At 45.6% G+C, this 19,319-nt stretch overlaps 1 protein-coding gene and 1 long non-coding RNA gene across 12 annotated transcripts in view; one reads left to right on the forward strand and one right to left on the reverse strand.

The window, feature by feature from the left end:
- Positions 1–19,319, reverse strand: part of IL16 (interleukin 16) — a 65,411-nt gene that overhangs the window by 37,848 nt on the left and 8,244 nt on the right. The window contains exons 2-4 of one of the 10 annotated variants that reach the window (XM_083411818.1): positions 17,893–18,177; positions 17,762–17,841; positions 137–533 (exon numbers count right to left, since the gene is read on the reverse strand). In XM_083411818.1, coding sequence (XP_083267944.1) covers positions 137–445 — 309 coding nt within the window. In that variant the 5' untranslated portion in view covers positions 446–533; positions 17,762–17,841; positions 17,893–18,177. Of the gene's footprint in view, positions 1–136; positions 534–6,252; positions 6,455–7,011; positions 7,160–17,377; positions 17,521–17,761; positions 18,178–19,319 lie in introns of those variants that run through there. The other 9 variants (XM_083411824.1, XM_083411820.1, XM_083411819.1 and 6 more) reach the window with 9 other exon arrangements.
- The window catches only part of LOC310663921, a 36,771-nt gene that overhangs the window by 7,869 nt on the left and 9,583 nt on the right, over positions 1–19,319 (forward strand). The window lies entirely within an intron of this gene.

Below are 19,319 nucleotides of genomic sequence, written 5' to 3' on the forward strand. Positions count from 1 at the left end.
GCTGCCTTGGGAAAGGGACACGGTTCTGGGGTTTGTCTCCCGAACCTCTAATCAGGAGAAAACCCATATTCAACTAGGGGGACCAGATCTTAGGGAACACCAAGCATCCAGTGGTCAGGTGTGACCCTCTTCCTACCTTGATGAAGAACTTTCTCTTCATATTCTTGCAGCCATCGCTGGCCGCAGCCCTCAGTTGCATCATGCTGGTGATCATAAAAGGATCAGGAGGGCTGTCCTCGCTTGACGATGCACACGTTAATTGAAGCCGAGGGCAGTAGTCGCTTTCCTCCTGACCCCAGTTGGCCTGCGTTTCAAAGGGATTGGGGTACTTCTCCTCCGGGCTCGATCCGTCGTCGCTGTTCTTGCCATTACAGAGGATGAGGGAGCGCGAAATGGAGCGCAGGGTTTTCGACTTCCGACTCTTTGCGCTGTTCTGTCGCTCCATCTTCGCCCACCCAGTAATCTGCTGCTTCCCGTCAATTTGCCATGGCTATTACAGGGGCTTGTCCCAATTATTGCAGCTGAACACCCTGCTGGAGGAGAGAGATAGAGAGAAGAGAAAGCTGGCTTGTAGATATTGCTGTTTCATCTCTTCTTCCCCACCCCACCCCAAAATAACACACCGTTTCAAATTTGCGATTTTTTATTTTTTTTAAGACACAGGCCTTCAGTTCAGGCACAGCAACGTGATGCCTCATGACTTGCTAATTCTGTATTTTTCAGAGAAGTGCTAGGCATGTCTCTCCTCACCCCCCCCCCTTCGCCGCCTTCATCTCTTGGCTTTATATTCTTTCTATTTCTGTCTCTAAGCACCATGGAAGACTCAAAACAAATATTTTGCATCGGTCCTCTTCAGTTTTGGCAATCCTCCTGTGTCCCTTCCTCCTCAAAAATACACCCAAAAATCAAAGTGGGCATGTGGCAAGCACATGTTTCCAAACATCTGTCATACAGGTATGCCGGATAGAGGATCCCTGTATCTTTTTTCCCTTTGGGGAAGGCAAGTAGCTTGATTATCTGTTCAGCCTGAAGCCACCTGTAGCTGCTTAAGGAAAGGAAACTCTGGGCTGGCGGCTGGCCAGATGGGGACAGAGGGAGTCAAGAAACCGTATCCAAATAAATGCATTGATGTGCAGAAGTCTAGGATTGGCTGTGATTGTAGCCCTGTTCCGATATTCAGCTGCCTGTGGAGAGGAATGGAACTGCACACACAGTCTCTTTTCCCAGCCACCCCAATAATGCCGTCTTACTTGCCTTTTCTCTAAACTACTCCCCACCCCCTTCCGTGTTGTAGCCTTTCCTCATCGGGGAATTTGGGCGTGCTTAGGAAATTGATTGATCCCTGGTCAGACTGTTTTTGCCCATCTAGCCCAGTGCTGTCCACTCTGACAGGCAGTGCAATATTTAGAGGGTGCAATACTTGCCTTGCCCCGGGCACTGGCAATCCACGCTATACCACTGCTGGTAGCTCCATAAAGACCAGGATGCTTGCTATCATCAGCTACCTGGTTTCACTTCTCCCCTTTTTAAGAGTGCTTTGAGAGTAGGAATTGCCTACCTTCAGAGAAGTCTGCCCCACTGTGTTCTGTGTGAGTCACTGTTTCAGGTGCAAACGGGTAACTCATGCCGAAAAGCAGGGGGAGAACTCCTCTTTAAGTTAGGTCTATGTGTCTCTATGAGGAATAATGGGATAAGTCCATTGCACCAAACTCATATGAGGCAGAACTGGCCATCCTCAGTGGAGGCTGATTGAAAGGAAGCAAGGGGAGAGCATGGAGTGTCAAAAAGAGCTAACGGGCAGCTTCCACTTGTGGCTAGTACTTCAGAGTTATGGTAGCTTGTAATAGTTTGATTTAAATTTTATTTCTCATGGCACGCTAGCTGTTATCTATATTGGCACATAGTTAACTATTGTAGTAACATCTCTCTACAAAGATGATTTCCTCTTCTAACATCTTAAGGGTAGTGCTTAAAAAAAAAGATCTCATTGGATAACATATACATTTACGCCTTGTGGAATTAAATTATGCAAAGGAAACATGTTTAAACTAAAAGCCAAAAATATGCATCGTACAGATGCTTTTGAGGATTTTGTTAGGTCTGGGGTTTCGTAAGTAGACCAACCAAGAATTAGTTTCCCCAGAAGGCAGTTTCCTTTCACTTTTGTGTTGCTCCAGATTTTAGAATATAATTTTTGGCTCAGCAAACTACATGTTTTAGGATAAATATTTCAAGTTAAAATGTGTACCTAAAATGCGGGCACAAAATGATGTGAAAACGAGACCAAATTTATGAATGAATGCTCATGTAACTGACACAGACCAGAAATAGACTGATCTGACTATCCTTACCAGGGATGGATGAATCTTTCCTTTTCTGTATCTCTGAGAATCTCATTTTCCCAATCTTAGAATTCCTTGTGAAAACTCATCAGCATTTTAGTGTGCATTTCTCATAATATACACATTTATGAATGTCATTTTCAGTAACTCCGAAACACTCAAAACCATTTAAAAGCACCCACACACTACAACACCCACTCTCAGAAGACCTGCCACAACAGCCAGTTAGTAGCCAAAGGACTGTTGGAACAAAAAAGGAGGCCAGCCTCCCATGGAAGGGAGTGTGGGATAACCAGCCTCACATAATTAACATACTTCAGTCTAATTAATACATGAAGGAGTTAATACCATAGAGTAAGCTGTCCTGCCCGGCTTAGCTATGTCACTTCCCTTACTTTAGGAGGAAATAGGCAAACAAGACTATTGTTTCCCCCCGAGTCTACCTGAGAAGTTCAGCATGTTAAGAGGTTTGAGCTGGTTGCTCCAGCTCAACAGCATGGCTCTCACTATATACTTTTGAGTTCCTATATCAATAATCTAGGAACTTTCACCACTTTGTAACCAAGCTAAGTTTTACTGCCTGTGCAACTTTTCTGACAGATATATGGGAAAGCACATGAAGCAGGCCTTTGAAGAGTTTGTAAGTAAGCCAAATTTTAACTTATCAAACGTGTTGTCCTCTATGCTAGGGGAAGTGGGACTCACTTAATTGGAAGGGCATATTTTAAAGGTCTAGCAGCTTATATTTCTACACTTTGTTACACATTTTGTGACTCTAAATCTCTGCTGCAGTGCTCTCACCAAAGAGTACTTGTCCCAAACTTGGATCTTGGTATCCAGGAATTCTCATTTCTATATATGTTTTGCACCAACAAGGAGTTCCACAATCTGGGAGCAGCCGCTAAGAAGGCCCTTTTGATGTACCCTCTCTCTAATATACACATTTCTTTAATCGGAAAGCTCCATCACAACATTCAGAGAACTGCGAATTTTAAAGGGTAGCTGTGTTTTGGTTTGCATATAATTTTGGGAAGTGCACCAAACAGAATCTCCTCAGTATCTTCTTCTTTTCATTCCTTTTCTGCTAATGTACTGATGAATCATGATGTGTGACCAGACCAGCTCTGGCTGTTTTTCCTTTAAAACCTCAAGCCGTCTGCACATATTGTGACCCTAGAAAGGAAGATATGGATGTTGGCTCTGCATATGGGATTTACATAGTAGGGAATGATTGGTGCTGAGGCCTAGCAAAGAAGAGGTGAATAAGGTCTTCCTTGATACATGTATTCTGTATTAAACTATTTCATTTCTGAACCAAAGAAAACTAAGCTGTACAGTTGTACCTTGGTTTTCGAAACGTTTTGGCTCCCGAATGATCAAAACCCGGAAGTGACTGTTTTGGTTTTCAAACACTCTTTTGGAAGTCGAAAGTCCGACGGGGCTTCCACGGCTTCCAATTGGCTGCAGGAGCTTCCTGCAGCCAATCAGAAGCCACACTTTGGTTTTTGAATGCTTTGGAAGTAGAACGGACTTCCGGAATGGATTCCCTTCAACTTCCAAGGTACGGGTGTATATAGCATTCGGAGAATAATGCACATTGAGTCGACCGTGAGTAATGTCATATTAGTTTTTGCATAATTTAGTTTAGCTTTGCTAGATGTAGGAATGGTGCGAGGCGTTTTGAAAAGCACTGCTTTGAGCTCTTTCCCTAAGCATTAGCCACAGATCTTCTGATTCTTAGGAACACCTCTTGCTGCCAGGAAGCCTCTCCTTTGGGTAAACATTATGAGAGTTGGAAGGCCACCTTTCAGAGATGTTGTATTGAATTCTGCATTTTAGATCCTGTATGGAGAGGGTATAGATTACATGGCCCCCAGGTCCTTCTGTTCTATCAGAGCTAGGAGTTTGCTCTTCTTTAAACATCTGAAATCCTCAAGCAACCAAATTATGGTGCCAATACCATCTTCTGAGGCTTTTATGTGCTCTAAGAGAATTGAAGCATGCACCCACAATTTTGGCTATTGGGGTTTTCCCTCCTGGGCTTTGCTTGTTTCTTTCTTTTTTCTTGAGAAAGATAACAGAGGAGAACCAAATTTGCGGAGCAGTGTCTAGCCCCTCTTTGCCTCATCTGTGAACCCCAGGTAATCAGGGACCTGCTCATCCTTGGCTAAAAGGGTTCGTGCTGTACATGGAAATGGACTAACCCTGTCATAAATCAGAGCCACAACAGCAACCACAACAGAAGCAATTACAGCAGAAACCAGCCTGGCGTTGAAACCAGCCCAGCTGCTTCCCTTAAGCATGATCTATCGCCTTGGAAAGAAAAATCTCAATAAGTGAAGAAAGGAATTTGAGACCACCTTCTGATAAATGTTCGTTTTCCTGGAAGGAATGCATTCGGGGAAAGGATTAATAAGGCGCAGGTCGAAACTGCACAAGCAGGGATCAAAAGAGCTCAAGGGGGGATAGATAAGATGGATTTCCTAGGCCAACGCTGAATAAGTGTTTTTATGGTAGACCGAAGTGCTTTAAATTTTGACCCAGGAGCACTGACCCAGAGTTCAACATCTGCCTACATATCCACACGTGTGTGTGCTGAGCTTAAAACTAAGGTGGTCATGTGACCAAGTTACCATTTGAGGTGCTGGAGGAGACTCTTGAGAGTCCCATGGACTGCAAGAAGATCAAACCTATCCATTCTTAAGGAAATCGGCCCTCAATGCTCACTGGAAGGACAGATCCTGAAGCTGAGACTCCAATACTTTGGCCACCTCATGAGAAGAGAAGACTCCCTGGAAAAGACCCTGATGTTGGGAAAGATTGAGAGCACAAGGAAAAGGGGACGACAGAGGACGAGATGGTTGGACAGTGTTCTCGAAGCTACTAGCATGAGTTTGACCCAAATGCGGGAGGCAGTGGAAGACAGGAGTGCCTGGCGTGCTCTGGTCCAGGGGGTCACGAAGAGTCGGACACGACTAAACGACTAAACGACTAAACAACAACAACCAATCCAAGTCTGGTTTAAAGATAAAGAAACAAGAGCATTGGGAGCAATAGAATTGCCTATCCCCAGTTAACACCAGGATAGCAGCCTGAGCAAAGGCCCGGGTCATCTGGTCATAGTCTTTCTCACTGTGGTGACATGTACTATATTTAGGGATGGGGGGGGGACTTCAATTCAGTTTGCATTTAAAGGCAAACTTACCCTCATTAGCCCTTTCTGGAATATTGCATGAACCAAATACACCCATCTTTGAAAATTCACACTTTTCTGAATTTTGCAATTCAGGTCTCCAGCCAAGCAATGTGTAAAAGAATTGCACATATTTGGATACAGTGTACATAGTGTACATAGCGTACATAGAAATGCATGCATTGGTGAAAATGACATACAAAAATGCATTGCATAAATGAAATGCTTTGTCAAACTGTATATATTTTGCCAAACTGCATACAAAAAATTTGTCTGTTGGGAGAAATTCGCACTAAGATGTTGTTGCATTTTCATGAGGACTTGTTTAAAAAGCAATTTACAAACTGGTGTGGAAATGTGGAGAATTGAATTTAAGACTGGGAAAATCCCTACTAACAGTATATCTATCAAAATTACAGTATTTCTAAATGTGCCTTTATACATTTAAATATAACACATGAAAAATTGTGTCCTCCTTCCTCCCTCTTTTTCTTCTTTTTGACGATGCTTAAGTGGCTCTCCTACCTGAAAGAAGGTTTTCCTGATCTGGCTGAGTGGATCTGAAACTTTCTTAAGTTTTTCCTCCTCCTTTTTTAGCTGCTAAGTGAAGGAGTAAGATTCACTGTCACGATCGACCATGCAGAAAAGAATAATACAAATGCCCCCAAAATTTTGTGAACTAACGTATGGAGAATTATTTTGTAGACACTTGCCCACCTGCCAACTCCAATGCAGTCATAAGTCGATGTAGCCAACATGCCCTGACGAAGCACACCCTCCTCCTTAAGGATTTTTCTTCTGTTTCCTGTATGCGCTCCAGATACAAAGTTGTCTTGCGTTGTTTTTGTAATCCAAATCAAATGTTTAACAGCTTGCCTGGCTGGTCTCACTTCTACGCACGCACACACACACACACACACACACACCGCTTCCAACCTCCCTTCCTCTGTTTTGTGCTAAATTATCCTAACCTTTTTTTGGTTCTTTATGTAAACAAATGTGCTTGCAAGGAACAGCGTCCATTCTGTTTACACTTCATTTGGGATGACCAAGCAGAGCATTTACGAATATAATAAAAACTGTTTGGCGCAATTGCAAAACCGAACTGGAGAGTATTGCTCTTAATGAAAAGACAGGAAATGCCAGATTTCTTCCTTGCTGTAGAGATCACGAGGGTTTCTGTGCCGTTTGGCGCGAGCAACGTAGTTCGACTTCTTTCATCCAACTCTGATGAGAAGCCGAGAAGGTTCAGCACTCTCTTCTTCTTCTTCTTCTTCTTCTTCTTCTTCTTCTTCTTCCTCTTTTGAGCTTTTCCCATAAATAAAAGGAGAAGGATCCGATGTGTCTTGGGCTATCCCATTGGTAGGTTCCACCTTTCTTATAACTTCATCTAGCAGAGCCTGGGGTTATTGCAGCGGGAGCAGAAGAGAAGCATATAGAACCATTCTAAGAAATGAAATGTTAAAAGGGACTTACAACAAAGCAGCAGCAGACTCCCTCAGAAGGCTGTTTGTCTTTGCGGCCCCGGCAGAAAGCTTCAAGTGCAATAATTGAAAACACACCCTCTGACTGTCACATGACTTTCTTTCAGTAATTCTGTACAGGGCTATGGGACACAGCTATTGTTTCCTAACCGCAAAAAGGGGCAGGGGGAAGAAAAATGATAAATGAACCCAGTGATTTTTTTGTGTGTCCAGGGCATCCCACCAGATGTCTTAGTGCACCCCACCCCCCACAAGCAGGGTCTTGCCATTTTGGTTTACCTTATAAAGGGTTAACTCTTCTGACAAAGTCTGCAGTTTCATAGGATGAAGGCAGGGAAGAGGAGAAAGGTTGTCGCTCATTGGCATGGCATCTGCCCTGTGTGCAAAGGGTCTTGGCTTCCACCCCAGCATCTCTAGGTAGGGCTAGGAGAGAACCCTTCTGAAACCCCAGGGAACCACAGCCAGTCAGTGTAGACCAGGGCTTTTCAAACTTGGGTCTCCAGCTGTTTTTGGACTACAGTTCCCATCATCCCTAGCTAATGGGGCCAGTGGTCAGGGATGATGGGAGTTGTAGTCCAAAAACAGCTGGAGACGCGATACCGAGCTTGATGGATCAACAGGTCTGACATTGTATGAGGCAGCTTCCTTGGTTCCTAGGCCTTATAGTTTCTATTACATCTACAGGGCTGAAGGGCACTGCACATCAGGGTGGACACAGTTTGCATGATGAGCTGGAGGGGCATATTCTCCCTCATCACATTTTATCTAGCATGAAGAGGGATAAGCTCAAAGGGCAAGAAGGCAGCATACTGCCCAGACATCTTCATTGTCTATTGAGAGGGTCAGGGTTAAACTGAAGTGCCTGTCATTCAGAGCCAGTTCACATGTAATGTGGAAGATCGAGGAGGCAATTTGCCAGTGCAAATCCCTAAAAGTTGCAGATATGGGGTCACAGTTGGATCAGAACTGTGAGATTCATGGCCAGTGTAGACTATGCATGAGGACTGTATGACCCTCCAGAACTTGCTGCCCCAGTAGGCGTGTCAATGGGCAGCGATTATGGGAATTGTTGTACAGCAATATCTAGAAGGCCTAACCCCAACCCTTTAACCCTAGCCTGTCATATTTTTGTATGTTATTTTCACTAGTATCCACCTTTTTAGACACAATTAATCATTTTGGTATGCATTGCTTGGCTGGAGAACTGCGCTGGAGAATTGCGAATTTCCCTAGGTGGCTGTATTTTGCTTCATGTGTTGTTTTGGAATGGGCCTATTTGTTCTTTAAATGCAACCTGACTTGAATTCCTCCCCCATTATCACCATGGGAATGTGACTCTCAACAGGAAGGCAAAAAGTATTATGGGGTATGCTACAAGTCCGAATGGTTGCCAAGTGTGTAGCCATTATTCTTTTTAACACGTGAAACAATTATTCATTCTCCAACTTAGGAAGCTGCCTTACATTGAGTCAAGCTATTTTTGCCCATCCAGCTCAGTCCTTGCTCTGACTGGCAGCAGCTCTCCGGGGCCTCAGACTTGGGTTTCCCCACCACCTTTTGTCAGACATGAAGGATTGAAACAAGGACTTCTTACGTGGAAAGCAAGCGCTGTGCTACTGAGCTATAGAATTATGCCTCTCTATACAGTGGTGGCGCTGTGGGTTAAACCACAGAGCCTAGGACTTGCCGATCAGAAGGTTGGCAGTTCGAATCCCCGCAACAGGGTGAGCTCCCGTCACTCGGTCCCTGCTCCTGCCAACCTAGCAGTTTGAAAGCACACCAGTGCAAGTAGATAAATAGGAACCGCTCTGGTGGGAAGGTAAACGGTGTTTCCGTGCGCTGCTCTGGTTCGCCAGAAGCGGCTTAGTCATGCTGGCCACATGACCCAGAAGCTGTACGCCAGCTCCCTCGGCCAATAAAGCGAGATGAGCACCGCAACCCCAAAGTCGGTCACAACTGGACCTAATGGTCAGGGGTCCCTTTACCTTTACCTTTATACAGTGGTACCTTCGGTTGCGGACGGGATCTGCTCTGGAGCTCCAGTCGGATCCTGAGGTTTCCGCAACCAGAGGTGCCTGCTCTGTGCATGCACATGGCATGATAGAGTGCTTCGGCGCATGCGGACTGTGCGTAGAGTGCTTCTGTGCATGCGTGAGCAGTGAAACCCGGAAAAATACTTCCGGGTTTTCTGCTTTCGCAACCCGAAGTTTACTTTACCCGAGGGTAACATAAGCCGAGGTTCTACTGTACACGTTCCTAAGATGCTGAAGAGACCCGGCGCTAATGAAGGAGACATATTTGTTAAGCTTACAGTTTGCCCAGCAAAAGGGTTTGTAGGAAAGGAAATATTGACAGCTGTGACTTGCTACCGAAAGAGCTCGCCTGATGATTTGTGCTCCTCGTGCCTCCTAGCCGCCCCCAGCCAGATTCCTCGGAAGCCTGTCAAGGATCTGTGATTCAGTTTGTGTGTAGGTGAAATGTCCTGGCCTTTCTGTGGCATTTCTTGTGACGAGCATGGACCATGAATTCAGAATTTGCAGTGTGTAAAAAGCAGGGACCATCAAGCAGCAGGGGCTCCCGAAAGGCAACTGCTGTGAAACCATTACTGTTTTGCTAAGATGTGTGGGCCCTGATAGGAATGTTACACTTTAACAAAACTTTTGAGTGAGTATGTATTCAGGGATGGAGAGCATCTGTGGGTGGGTGGTAGAGGAGGATGAAAGAATGTCTTTAAGGATTGCTTTGCTTGATCAGACCGAAGGTCCGCCTAGGCCATAATCCTCTGCTGCTTATAGCAGCCTGTCAGATGCTCCCAGGAAGCTCCCAAGCAGGGCATAGAGTCTGCCCCTGTTGTTTGTCACTGAGCTCTGGTAAACTGCACCTGAACATGGAAGCTCAATTTAGCTGTCGTGTTTAATTGCCGTTGGTAAAACGTAGGCTCCATAAATTTTCCTAAGCTTTTTATTTAACAGAATTTTAACCGAAAGCCTCTAAGTGGATCACTTGAAACAATATAAAATACTCATTTTAAAATACAAATGAAATGGTATATTAGAACAAGCTGAGCTTTAAAGAAAGGATCAGAATGTAAGTAAAATTGGCAGTATTAAAAATATACATAATAAAAAAAAATTCAGCTCAAAAGTATACACCTGGGTAAAGGTACCCCTGACTGTCAGGTCCAGTCATGGACGACTCTGGGGTTGCGTGCTCATCTCGCTCTAAAGGCCGAGGGAGCTGGCGTTTGTCCGCAGACAGCTTCTGGGTCATGTGGCCAGCATGACTAAGCTGCTTCTGGTGAACCAGAGCAGCACACGGAAACGCTGTTTACCTTCCTGCCAGAGCGATACCTATTTATCTACTTGCACTTGACATGCTTTCGAACTGCTAGGTGGGCAGGAGCTGGGACAGAGCAATGGGAGCTCACCCGATTGCGGGGATTCGAACTGCTGACCTCCTGATCGGCAAGCCCTAGGATCAGTGGTTTAGACCACAGCACGACCTGCGTCCCTTACCCCTGGGTAGGCTTAGCTAAACAAATAAAAGTTTTTAAGCTAATGCCAGAAGAAATATAGCCAAGGTGCCTGCCTGGCAGTGGCATAGCATGGGAGGGGCATGGGGTGGTTGTGGCAAAATTGCCAGCGGCACAAAATCTCAATACCCGGTGCCGCCACAATACAGCTACACGCTTCTATTGCTGGACTCTGTTAAAAAAAGTTTCTGCATGCGAACCAGGAAGTGACCTCTCCAGGCAACCGAACAACTCTTCTTTTCTTATCTCTGCAGCTGCGATCTCCTAAGTGATGCAGATGCTGTAAGGCAGCTGAATGTGCATGCGTGTTCCTTCTGTTTCCCTCCCTCTGCATGGCCCCGGGCACTGGCAACCCACGCTATGCTAGTGCTACCTAATGTCAATGTGTTCTAGAGTGTATGCGTTTCTACAGTGAAGGCCAGTTACTTTGCAAGTACAGGATGAACACTAGGAAGCATTCTTAGGAATGCCAGTTGCATGTCTAGACCCCGCAGCCACCCTCTTGTAAAGAAGACACCAGGACACAGATAACATGTTAATGTTAATTGGGCAAATTTTGGCCACAACTTTATTGATTACAGACTGTGAGCGGTATTGGCTTAGGCATTGAATGAACCCGACTATATCTGACTCCTGCCCGTTGCGCAGGAAGTCCAGTAAGGGTAAACCACCAGAAAGGGGAGCCCAGTCGATGCAGACCAACTTGAGCTCCCCCAGATGTTTCTGTTGGGGTCATGTCATGGCCCTAGCCCTGCCCTGGACTTCAGACGGGATCCACACCCCCAGATTCCTTTAATGGAATACCTTTAAGCTTGGAGGGGCAGGTAATGGCCGCACCTCCCCCATCATAAGGTCAAACAATGCCCAACCACAAAACCTTACAAAGTTGTGATGATTGCTACAAGGTAGACGAAAACCACAAGGCCCCATGCCAATTTTGCCAAGTGGAAAAATTCCTACCAGGCCCCTCAACGGCAACCAACCGAGGTCCATAGCAAGGCCGATAAAAGAGAAACCCGTAAAATAGGGAGGGAGGGAGTTTAAAGAAGCGAGCCAAGAAAGAGGAAGCCCTCCGGCTCGCGCCTAAGCTTAAATGATCCCGGCCACGCCCCCCCCAGCCACCAGATTGGCCAGCTGGATGATGAAGTGGCCGGGATCCCCCAGGCAACGTGGGACTTCGTCCCCCACCCCCAGAGGAGAGTGGGTGGAGTGAAGTGGAGCAGACTTCTGCAAACAGAAGCAGTCAAGAGGGCATATGTGAGGTAAGGTGAACATTCAAGCAAGGGTTTGTGAAGAGAGGTTGGGGCGACATCCTCTCCAAAGCATCAAAGTATTGACAGTGCAATTGACAGGTGAGCCAATCAGACTAGAAGTGAGGTTGCAAGGGAGAGATCAGTGATGAAGCAGCGCTGCTTAGCCTGACGGAGGATAAGAAATGCATTGGGGCAAGAAATGCATTGGGTGTGGATCCCGGTGACCGACACAGAGAAAGGGAAGCAGGAGCTGATAGACATACGGGAAAGGAAGCGGCAGTAAAAGAGGCGGCAGCAGATCAAGGATGAATCGGAGCGTGTGAGAGACAGAGGTGGAATGAAAGAAGAGCGTGGGAGGGAAGGTAGGATGGCAGCCTGGCGTGAAGATGAGAGAGTGAGAGTGGGCGGAGTGGAATGGAGGACAGAACGGGAGCATGAATGTGGGAGTGAGCATGAAACAGAGGAGGAGGGGAAACAAGCCGAGGGCCGGGTAATAAGCAGGCAAAAAGCAGGGGGAGAAATGAGAGGCAGGCGTAAGACCCTGACTAAAGCCAGAATAAGGGAACAGAGCATCACCTGTGGTGCATTAGGAGAGGAGAGATTACAGCCATATGAAAGGGAGTGGGGAGCTTTAGCAGAGAGGCAGGAAACAGATAAGCGAGGAAAGGGATTTGGGAAGTCTGGGGCAGCAGACCCCCAGCGGCAGGCCAGCAGGCAGGGGCATAAATAAACAAATTATAAATTTGCCTGCTGATGAGGAGAGCCCTGACCTCGAAAGGAAGAGGGGCTCACTAGGTGGCTTTGAATACAAAAGGCACCTCAGACCTGGAGGAGGATGAAGGGGGTAGGAAGGACTTTGCCATGTCATGTTGAAGGTCACAATGGGGATGTTGCTTTTGAATGTTCCCAAATGAGTGTACTCCCTGCAGATAATCATGCAAAGGAACCCTGGCTTGTCTGGAGGAATAAGGACGCTCCTCGATATGTTGGTTTTCATAACTGATAGAATAATGGAGAGAGTAATCTCAACGAGGGATGGGCGAATCCGTCAATTTTGCGTTCTATTGGTTTTTCACCTTTCTGAGCTTAAGCTCGGTTTGCAAACTGATGTGATGGCTTTTCCAAAAAAATTATAATGAAAATTCATTAACATTTAATTTTTTTCCTAATAGACCCCTATCTGAAATGCAGTTTTCCCTAATGTACACATTTTTGCAAAACAGTTTCCCCTAATATAATGATATTTTCATTGATATATGCATTTTATGCACACTTTACCCCAGTATGTGCATTTTTGTGTCCACCTTACTTGGCTGGAGAGCTCCCCAACTAAATTCAGAGAACTGCAAATTTCGAAGGATGGTTGTGCCGCAGTTCTTCTATTGTTTTGGAAAGTGTGGATTGGGTAGATTTACATTTCAGTTTGAACTGAACTAAATTCTCCCCCGCCCCAAGTCTCAAAACAGGGAACGTGCTAGATGGGCAGCCCAGCTTCGCATGTAACTTGAATTCAAGCCCCAGGGTCAGCATGCAAACACCTCGGGCAGATTTTGGGAGTGGAGTATTCCACCAGGGCTTTGTGGAGCTGATGCTTGTCCTGGGCCAAGTGGCTGCGTGTGAATCTATATTTCCCACAATGCTCCACAACAGTGGAACCATCAGGCACTGTGTCCAAAATCTTAAATGATGGCTTGATACCATCTATTGCTTTAGCCAGGAATAGCCATAGGCGGGAGAAGGGAGCTCTGGGGAAGAAGGAGAGCCCACTGAGGACTCATTCTGACCTGGAACCAGCCTCACAGGAGTTCTGCCCTGCCTTCATCTCTCTCCTACCCCCCTTATGCTCAAAGGGGGTTATTGGGTTGTTGCTTTTATTTTGATAACATATTTTGTGGTTTTATAGTTTGATTTTGTTCTGTGGACCACCCTGAAACCTCCGGTTATAGGGCAGTATATAAATTAAATAAATAAATAAATAAAAGCCCCAGTCACTTTTGCCTGTATTAATGTGACCATCTGTTACAACATTTCTGACCATTATAGTTACTCTTTGCCATATTCTTCTCAGTTCTGCAATATGTCTTCATGCAGAGTGCCTTTAAATCGCGCAGTTTTGATCCTAGGATCTTATGACCAACTATTTCCCCCCCTAATAACTGGTTGCTGTGCAGCATATAAATTATTTTGGCTTTGGAGCTGTAGTGATTTATATGAAATTGCCAATTTGGCATTGCCACGATTGGTTGTTTTTCAAAAATCTTTTTTGTGGACTTTCATCTACATTTTGAATACTAGTTTCTTTTAAAAAAATAAATCTGGCTTCTTTTTAAAGTGGTTACTCCTAAAGCAGAGGCTGAAATAAAGACCCCTTTAATGCCTGAATTAAAGGAGGTATTATAAAATACCATTTGACATACAGCCCAAATCCCCCCCCCCCACCAGTTTTCAGGAAAAGTTGTCTGGTAATATGAAAAATACCTCAGGTTAAGAACTTAATTCGTTCTGGAGGTCCATTCTTAACCTGAAACTGTTCTTAACCTGAGGTACCACTTTAGCTAATGGGGCCTCCCACTGCCGCTGCGCCGCCGGAGCACAATTTCTGTTCTCATCCTGAAGCAAAGTTCTTAACTCGAGGTACTATTTCTGGGTTAGCGGAGTCTGTAACCTGAAGCATCTGTAACCTGAAGCGTCTGTAACCCGAGGTACCACCGCACTTGAATTTGAAACTGAATGAATAATTGGAGATGGAAGTTTTTGACTAAACATAAGTTATTTTAACCACAACCAAAGCTCTTATCTTTATTTTCACAGGTTTATCACCCCTTTCCCTTTATACTATAGAAACAGCGGTCAGATAGGCTGTAACAGGAGTGGGGAATATGTGGCTCTCTAGATGTTTTTGAACTCCATCTCCCATCATCCATGACCATTGGCCATGCTGGCTGCAGCTGATGGGCGCTGGAGCACAAGGACTGGAGCCTAACAGTGCCCAGGTTTCTTTAGTGTAGATTCAACTCAGTTCCATCACTGACTAGTTTCTAGGCTGGTCTTATGTCCTACTTGACAGAGGATAACTTCTGTCTGAAGGAAACCTGTATTTGGAAAGCTATCCAGTTCAAGTCTGGTTTAAAGATTTGTAAAGCCCTAAGAAGGGATAAGGGATGCGGGTGGCGTTGTGAGTTAAACCACAGAGCCTAGGACTTGCCGATCAGAAGGTTGGCGGTTCAAATCCCCGCGACGGGGTGAGCTCCCGTTGCTCGGTCCCTGCTCCTGCCAACCTAGCAGTTCAAAAGCATGTCAAAATGCAAGTAGATAAATAGGTAAGGTAAATGATGTTTCCGTGCACTGCTCTGGTTCGCCAGAAGCGGCTTAGTCATGCTGGCCACATGACCCGGAAGCTGTACGCTGGCTCCCTCGGCCCATAAAGCGACATGAGCGCCGCAACCCCAGAGTCAGTCATGACTGGACCTAATGGTCAGCGGTCCCTTTCCCCTTTATCTTTTAAGAAGGGACAAAGAGCCATGGAGGTTGCGCATCAACAATTAGCACGTGGACAGCAGACGTAGCAAGCACACAGGCTAGCTGATCCCACAATCTTCCCCACTTTGGCTATTTCCCCACCATTGCACCCAGCCATATTTTAAAAATAAGATGGCAGTTGGCCCTCCCAGGTTCAGTTCCAGACTATCTGTGAGTCATGGTCCAGCGAGAATTCAATGCGCAACTCTTCTTCTTTGGCAATCATTCATAGCCGAGTAAGATTGTCTTCCATGAACACGGTTATAACAGTGGGTCCGTAAGTGACTGTGGAGGCCAATTCTGGACCCACACATCCTTCCACAGTGGGGACATGGGTTTCTGGGCGGGAGTTGATCACGGTAAGGGTTAGCCAAGTATGCCTCCCTCTTAGTGTGTTTCTCCCTTTCATCCTGAGTTCGAGCCTCTTCAAAGCCCATAACACCTTTAGTAAAAGCTCTTCTCTAACTGGAGTGCTCGCAGGCCAATGCACAACTACCTTAGTCTGGGCCCAATCCGTACCATCCACGCCAAGCTGCAGCTCTGCGTTTGTGATGCTGACTTTAACATTTCCCACAGAAATGATACTACTAGGAAGTAGGGCTTGGCAGTCACTGCAAGCTCCTTCTTCTTTGAAAGCCAATGCACCAAGAGGCCCACACAAAGAAGCGGCAAGGACTAAATATAGCTTGTTTCAGGTTTTCTGAGAGTTTAATATTGCTGTTGCGGGGGGGGGGGGGGCTTCCCTCTATTGCTTAGAGAAGCATGTTGCCACCGGCCCCCTTTAGCCCCTTAAAATGTCTGGGGCCGAGTCGGAAGAATTCACAACATCTTTGGGAGCTCTTGTTATTTCAGCTGCAAGGATTTAGCCGTAAGTATTCTGTAAGTCTTTTGTCGTATGTTTCATGTGCCCGGCAAAAGGCAGAACTGCTCAGTTCAAAATTTTCCTTCCTTTTTTCTTTTTTCTTTTTTTTTGGTCTCGGATGAATTCTGAACTCTCCGTTCCTTCACTTACGTTCCTTTCCTTGATCCCCCAACATTCTGACAACTCCTCCAAGTTGTCGGCGGAGTTTCATTTTTAACGTGAGGTTTTGCTGCCAAAGATTATCACTGTTAAGCTCTTGCGGCCAGCCACCTGGCTCCTTACCCAGGTAACCGGCATGATGTGAAAGCCTATTATTGCCGCCTCCCCCCTATAATATCTCAGCATTAATAGTAGGCACGGCCAGTTATTTCAGCATAAAGCCCTTATGTAAGCCAGCAGGTTTACATTTGGGAAGGCAGGGCTGCATATACCAGCTTAAGCAGGTATTCAAATCTAGCTCCAAGGAGAGATGTCCCTGCTATGTTTTCTCTGACAGAGAAAACAGCACCTCTGGGGAGCAGGTTGTGGGGGAACCCAAAACAATTTTTGATGGGGAGACAACATAGGAGAAGGTGTTCATTCCCTTTTCCCCAGCACTGAAGTTGCAATCTGAACTAGGGCCCGCCACATCTGATTTGCACAACCATTTATCTGTATGCTTTTCATTTTTAAGATTCAGAAATAATATTTTCAGAGAAGCTTAAGATGAATATATAAATAAATGAATATATAAGTAAATATGAGTGAACGAAGATGTGAATAAACTTATAAATGCTTCTTGCACCTGCTTATTTACGTTAATCTGATCGTTTTAAAGAATCCTGGCGATGTAACAATAGCATTTTCATACAAATGACACAATGATATACATAGGGGAAATGACAGCTTCCATTTTCCTAAGAGGCACATAAAAACAGCGTAAATCGGCTCAGATAAAACAGATAAAAGACAGCAGAGAAGGCTGCTCTCCCAAGGGAAAGCATTCCGCATGCAGGGTGCCACCACCAACAAAGCCCTTTCCCTTGTCACCACCTGCCTCACCTTAGATGGTTCCATCCAAGCCCATTGTCAACAGCTGACATCCCTGGGTACCTGCCTGTGCACCAGTACCCCAGCAGGGCTCACTGCTGCTCATGCCCTGGCCCTCCCTTGCTTTATTTTCAAGCAGCGACTAGTGACCGAATCTACTCACCCATCTAATTTTCCCACAGTGTCTCTGACTTTGTGTTGTTTGTGGACATTGGGGGGCAACTGATGCTGCTGTCCAGTGCTACAATCTCAAGTATTCCCTTATTCAGCTGAATGCTTTTGTTTTTGTTTTTATTTCAGCTTGCATATTTAAATTCCGGAATTTGCTGTTGTGGGTTTATATATCACTATGCGTCTTGAATGAAGTCCTTTCATTCTGACGACCAAAAGATGTGTGGGCGCCTGTTAAACCTCTTTGAACATAGCCATCTAGAAGTACTGCCCTCTGGGTTCTATTATACTTACTCTCAAGCAAATGTTATGTGGCCCCAGCCTTTACAACATCATACAGGAAACTTAAACAGCTTGGTTAAAAATAATCACTCACCATTATCAAGAGATCAGATCCATCCTTTGCATTTCATTGCCGTGGCTTGATCAAGGTGGAATACACAACGCAATAACTTTCTTCGTTGGTTAAAAGTTGGTTAAAGTTGTGTTCTGTTGCTAAAAACCAGCCTGGTTAAAAGTGGTTAAAAGTTGTGTTCTGTTGCTAAAAACCAGCCTGTAAATCCATAAAAGTTTTCAGATACCTTGGTGTAAGTCCAGGGCACACGAAGTAACATTTCAGTTTAAAACTTCCTTCAGCAGCAAAATATATTTTGATTTGCCTCTTCAGCCTGGCTGGATAGTCAGCTAAGCTTCCAATCTCCTGCCCGGCTTGTTCGAGAAGGAGCCGGCTGTGTGGCTGAAGGAGATGTTATTTCACTGAATCGGCCACCAATATTTGTCGTCGCCAGTTTCCTGTACCACAAACAGAAATCGAAAACCTGAGTCTTTCGTTTTGGACATTTACCGACTCCCTTCTACAACAGGAGAGGCGGGGAAGGGGGCAGCACAGCCCAAACATCCCAAGCTTTTTTGACACACACATGGAAAATGTGTTCAACTGTTTAGATAATCTTCCTGAATCCATGTCCTTCCCCTCATTGGTTAACTGGCTGCTCCTATGTAATTGCATGGTTCATTTCAAATGTAACACCTAAAAACCCGTTGCCCAAGGTTGAAATGAAATGATTCATTTATTACTATTTTTTCCCCCAAAGAAGAAGGGGGGTTGGGTGAGGAGACCCAATGTACTTCGTTCATTTCAGCCTTGGTGAAAAACAGCTTTCATAGATGCTTGTGTAGAAGGCATGGGGTGTGTGTGTGTGTGTGGAGGATGAAAACCATGTAGTGATCAGCAGGGCTCAGTTGCAGAGGGAGGAGTGGACTGAGATCTTTGCAAGAATAATGTGGCAATAATACAAAGATTTTGGAGCCACCAATATCCTTGGTTGTTGGTTCCTTTCCTTCCCTTCCCCTGCCTCTCTCTCTCTCTCTCTCTCTCTCTCTCTCTCTCTCTCACACACACACACACACACACACACACCCTTTGCTGGCTTAAGAGTTTATTCAGCTGTTTTAAATCATGCGCTTTCAGTTCCTCCTCCTCTAGCAAGGGCTCTTACCTTTTGAGTATTTCCAGATGGAGGCTTTTGTGAGTGACAAATGTCCCATGAGCCCTTCACCTGCAACAGGCTGTCTTTCTCTCGCCACCCCACCCCAGCCTCAGCTGCCACCTCCACCAGCTACAATTGGCCTGTCACAGGCTGCAGCAAACATGACGGCATTACAGCCTCGTATGCCGGGAGTTTTCACAGTGACCCTGTGGGATGAGGTCACGGTTAATCCCATTTTACAGATGGAAAACCGAGGTTGAGAATCCATAATTTGCATCAGGCCATCCCTCAAGCAAACATACGGGGTGGGGGATCGGTGAACCTCCAGATATGGCTGGACTACAGCTCCCATCAACTCCAACTACTGGGCATGCTGGCTGGTGGGGGGGAAGTCTGATCCCAGCCCCATAAATATCTGGAGAGCCACAGGATCCCTATCCACAG

This window comes from Podarcis tiliguerta (assembly GCF_965153285.1).
Source record: "Podarcis tiliguerta genome assembly, chromosome: 14".
Lineage (NCBI taxonomy): Eukaryota > Metazoa > Chordata > Lepidosauria > Squamata > Lacertidae > Podarcis > Podarcis tiliguerta.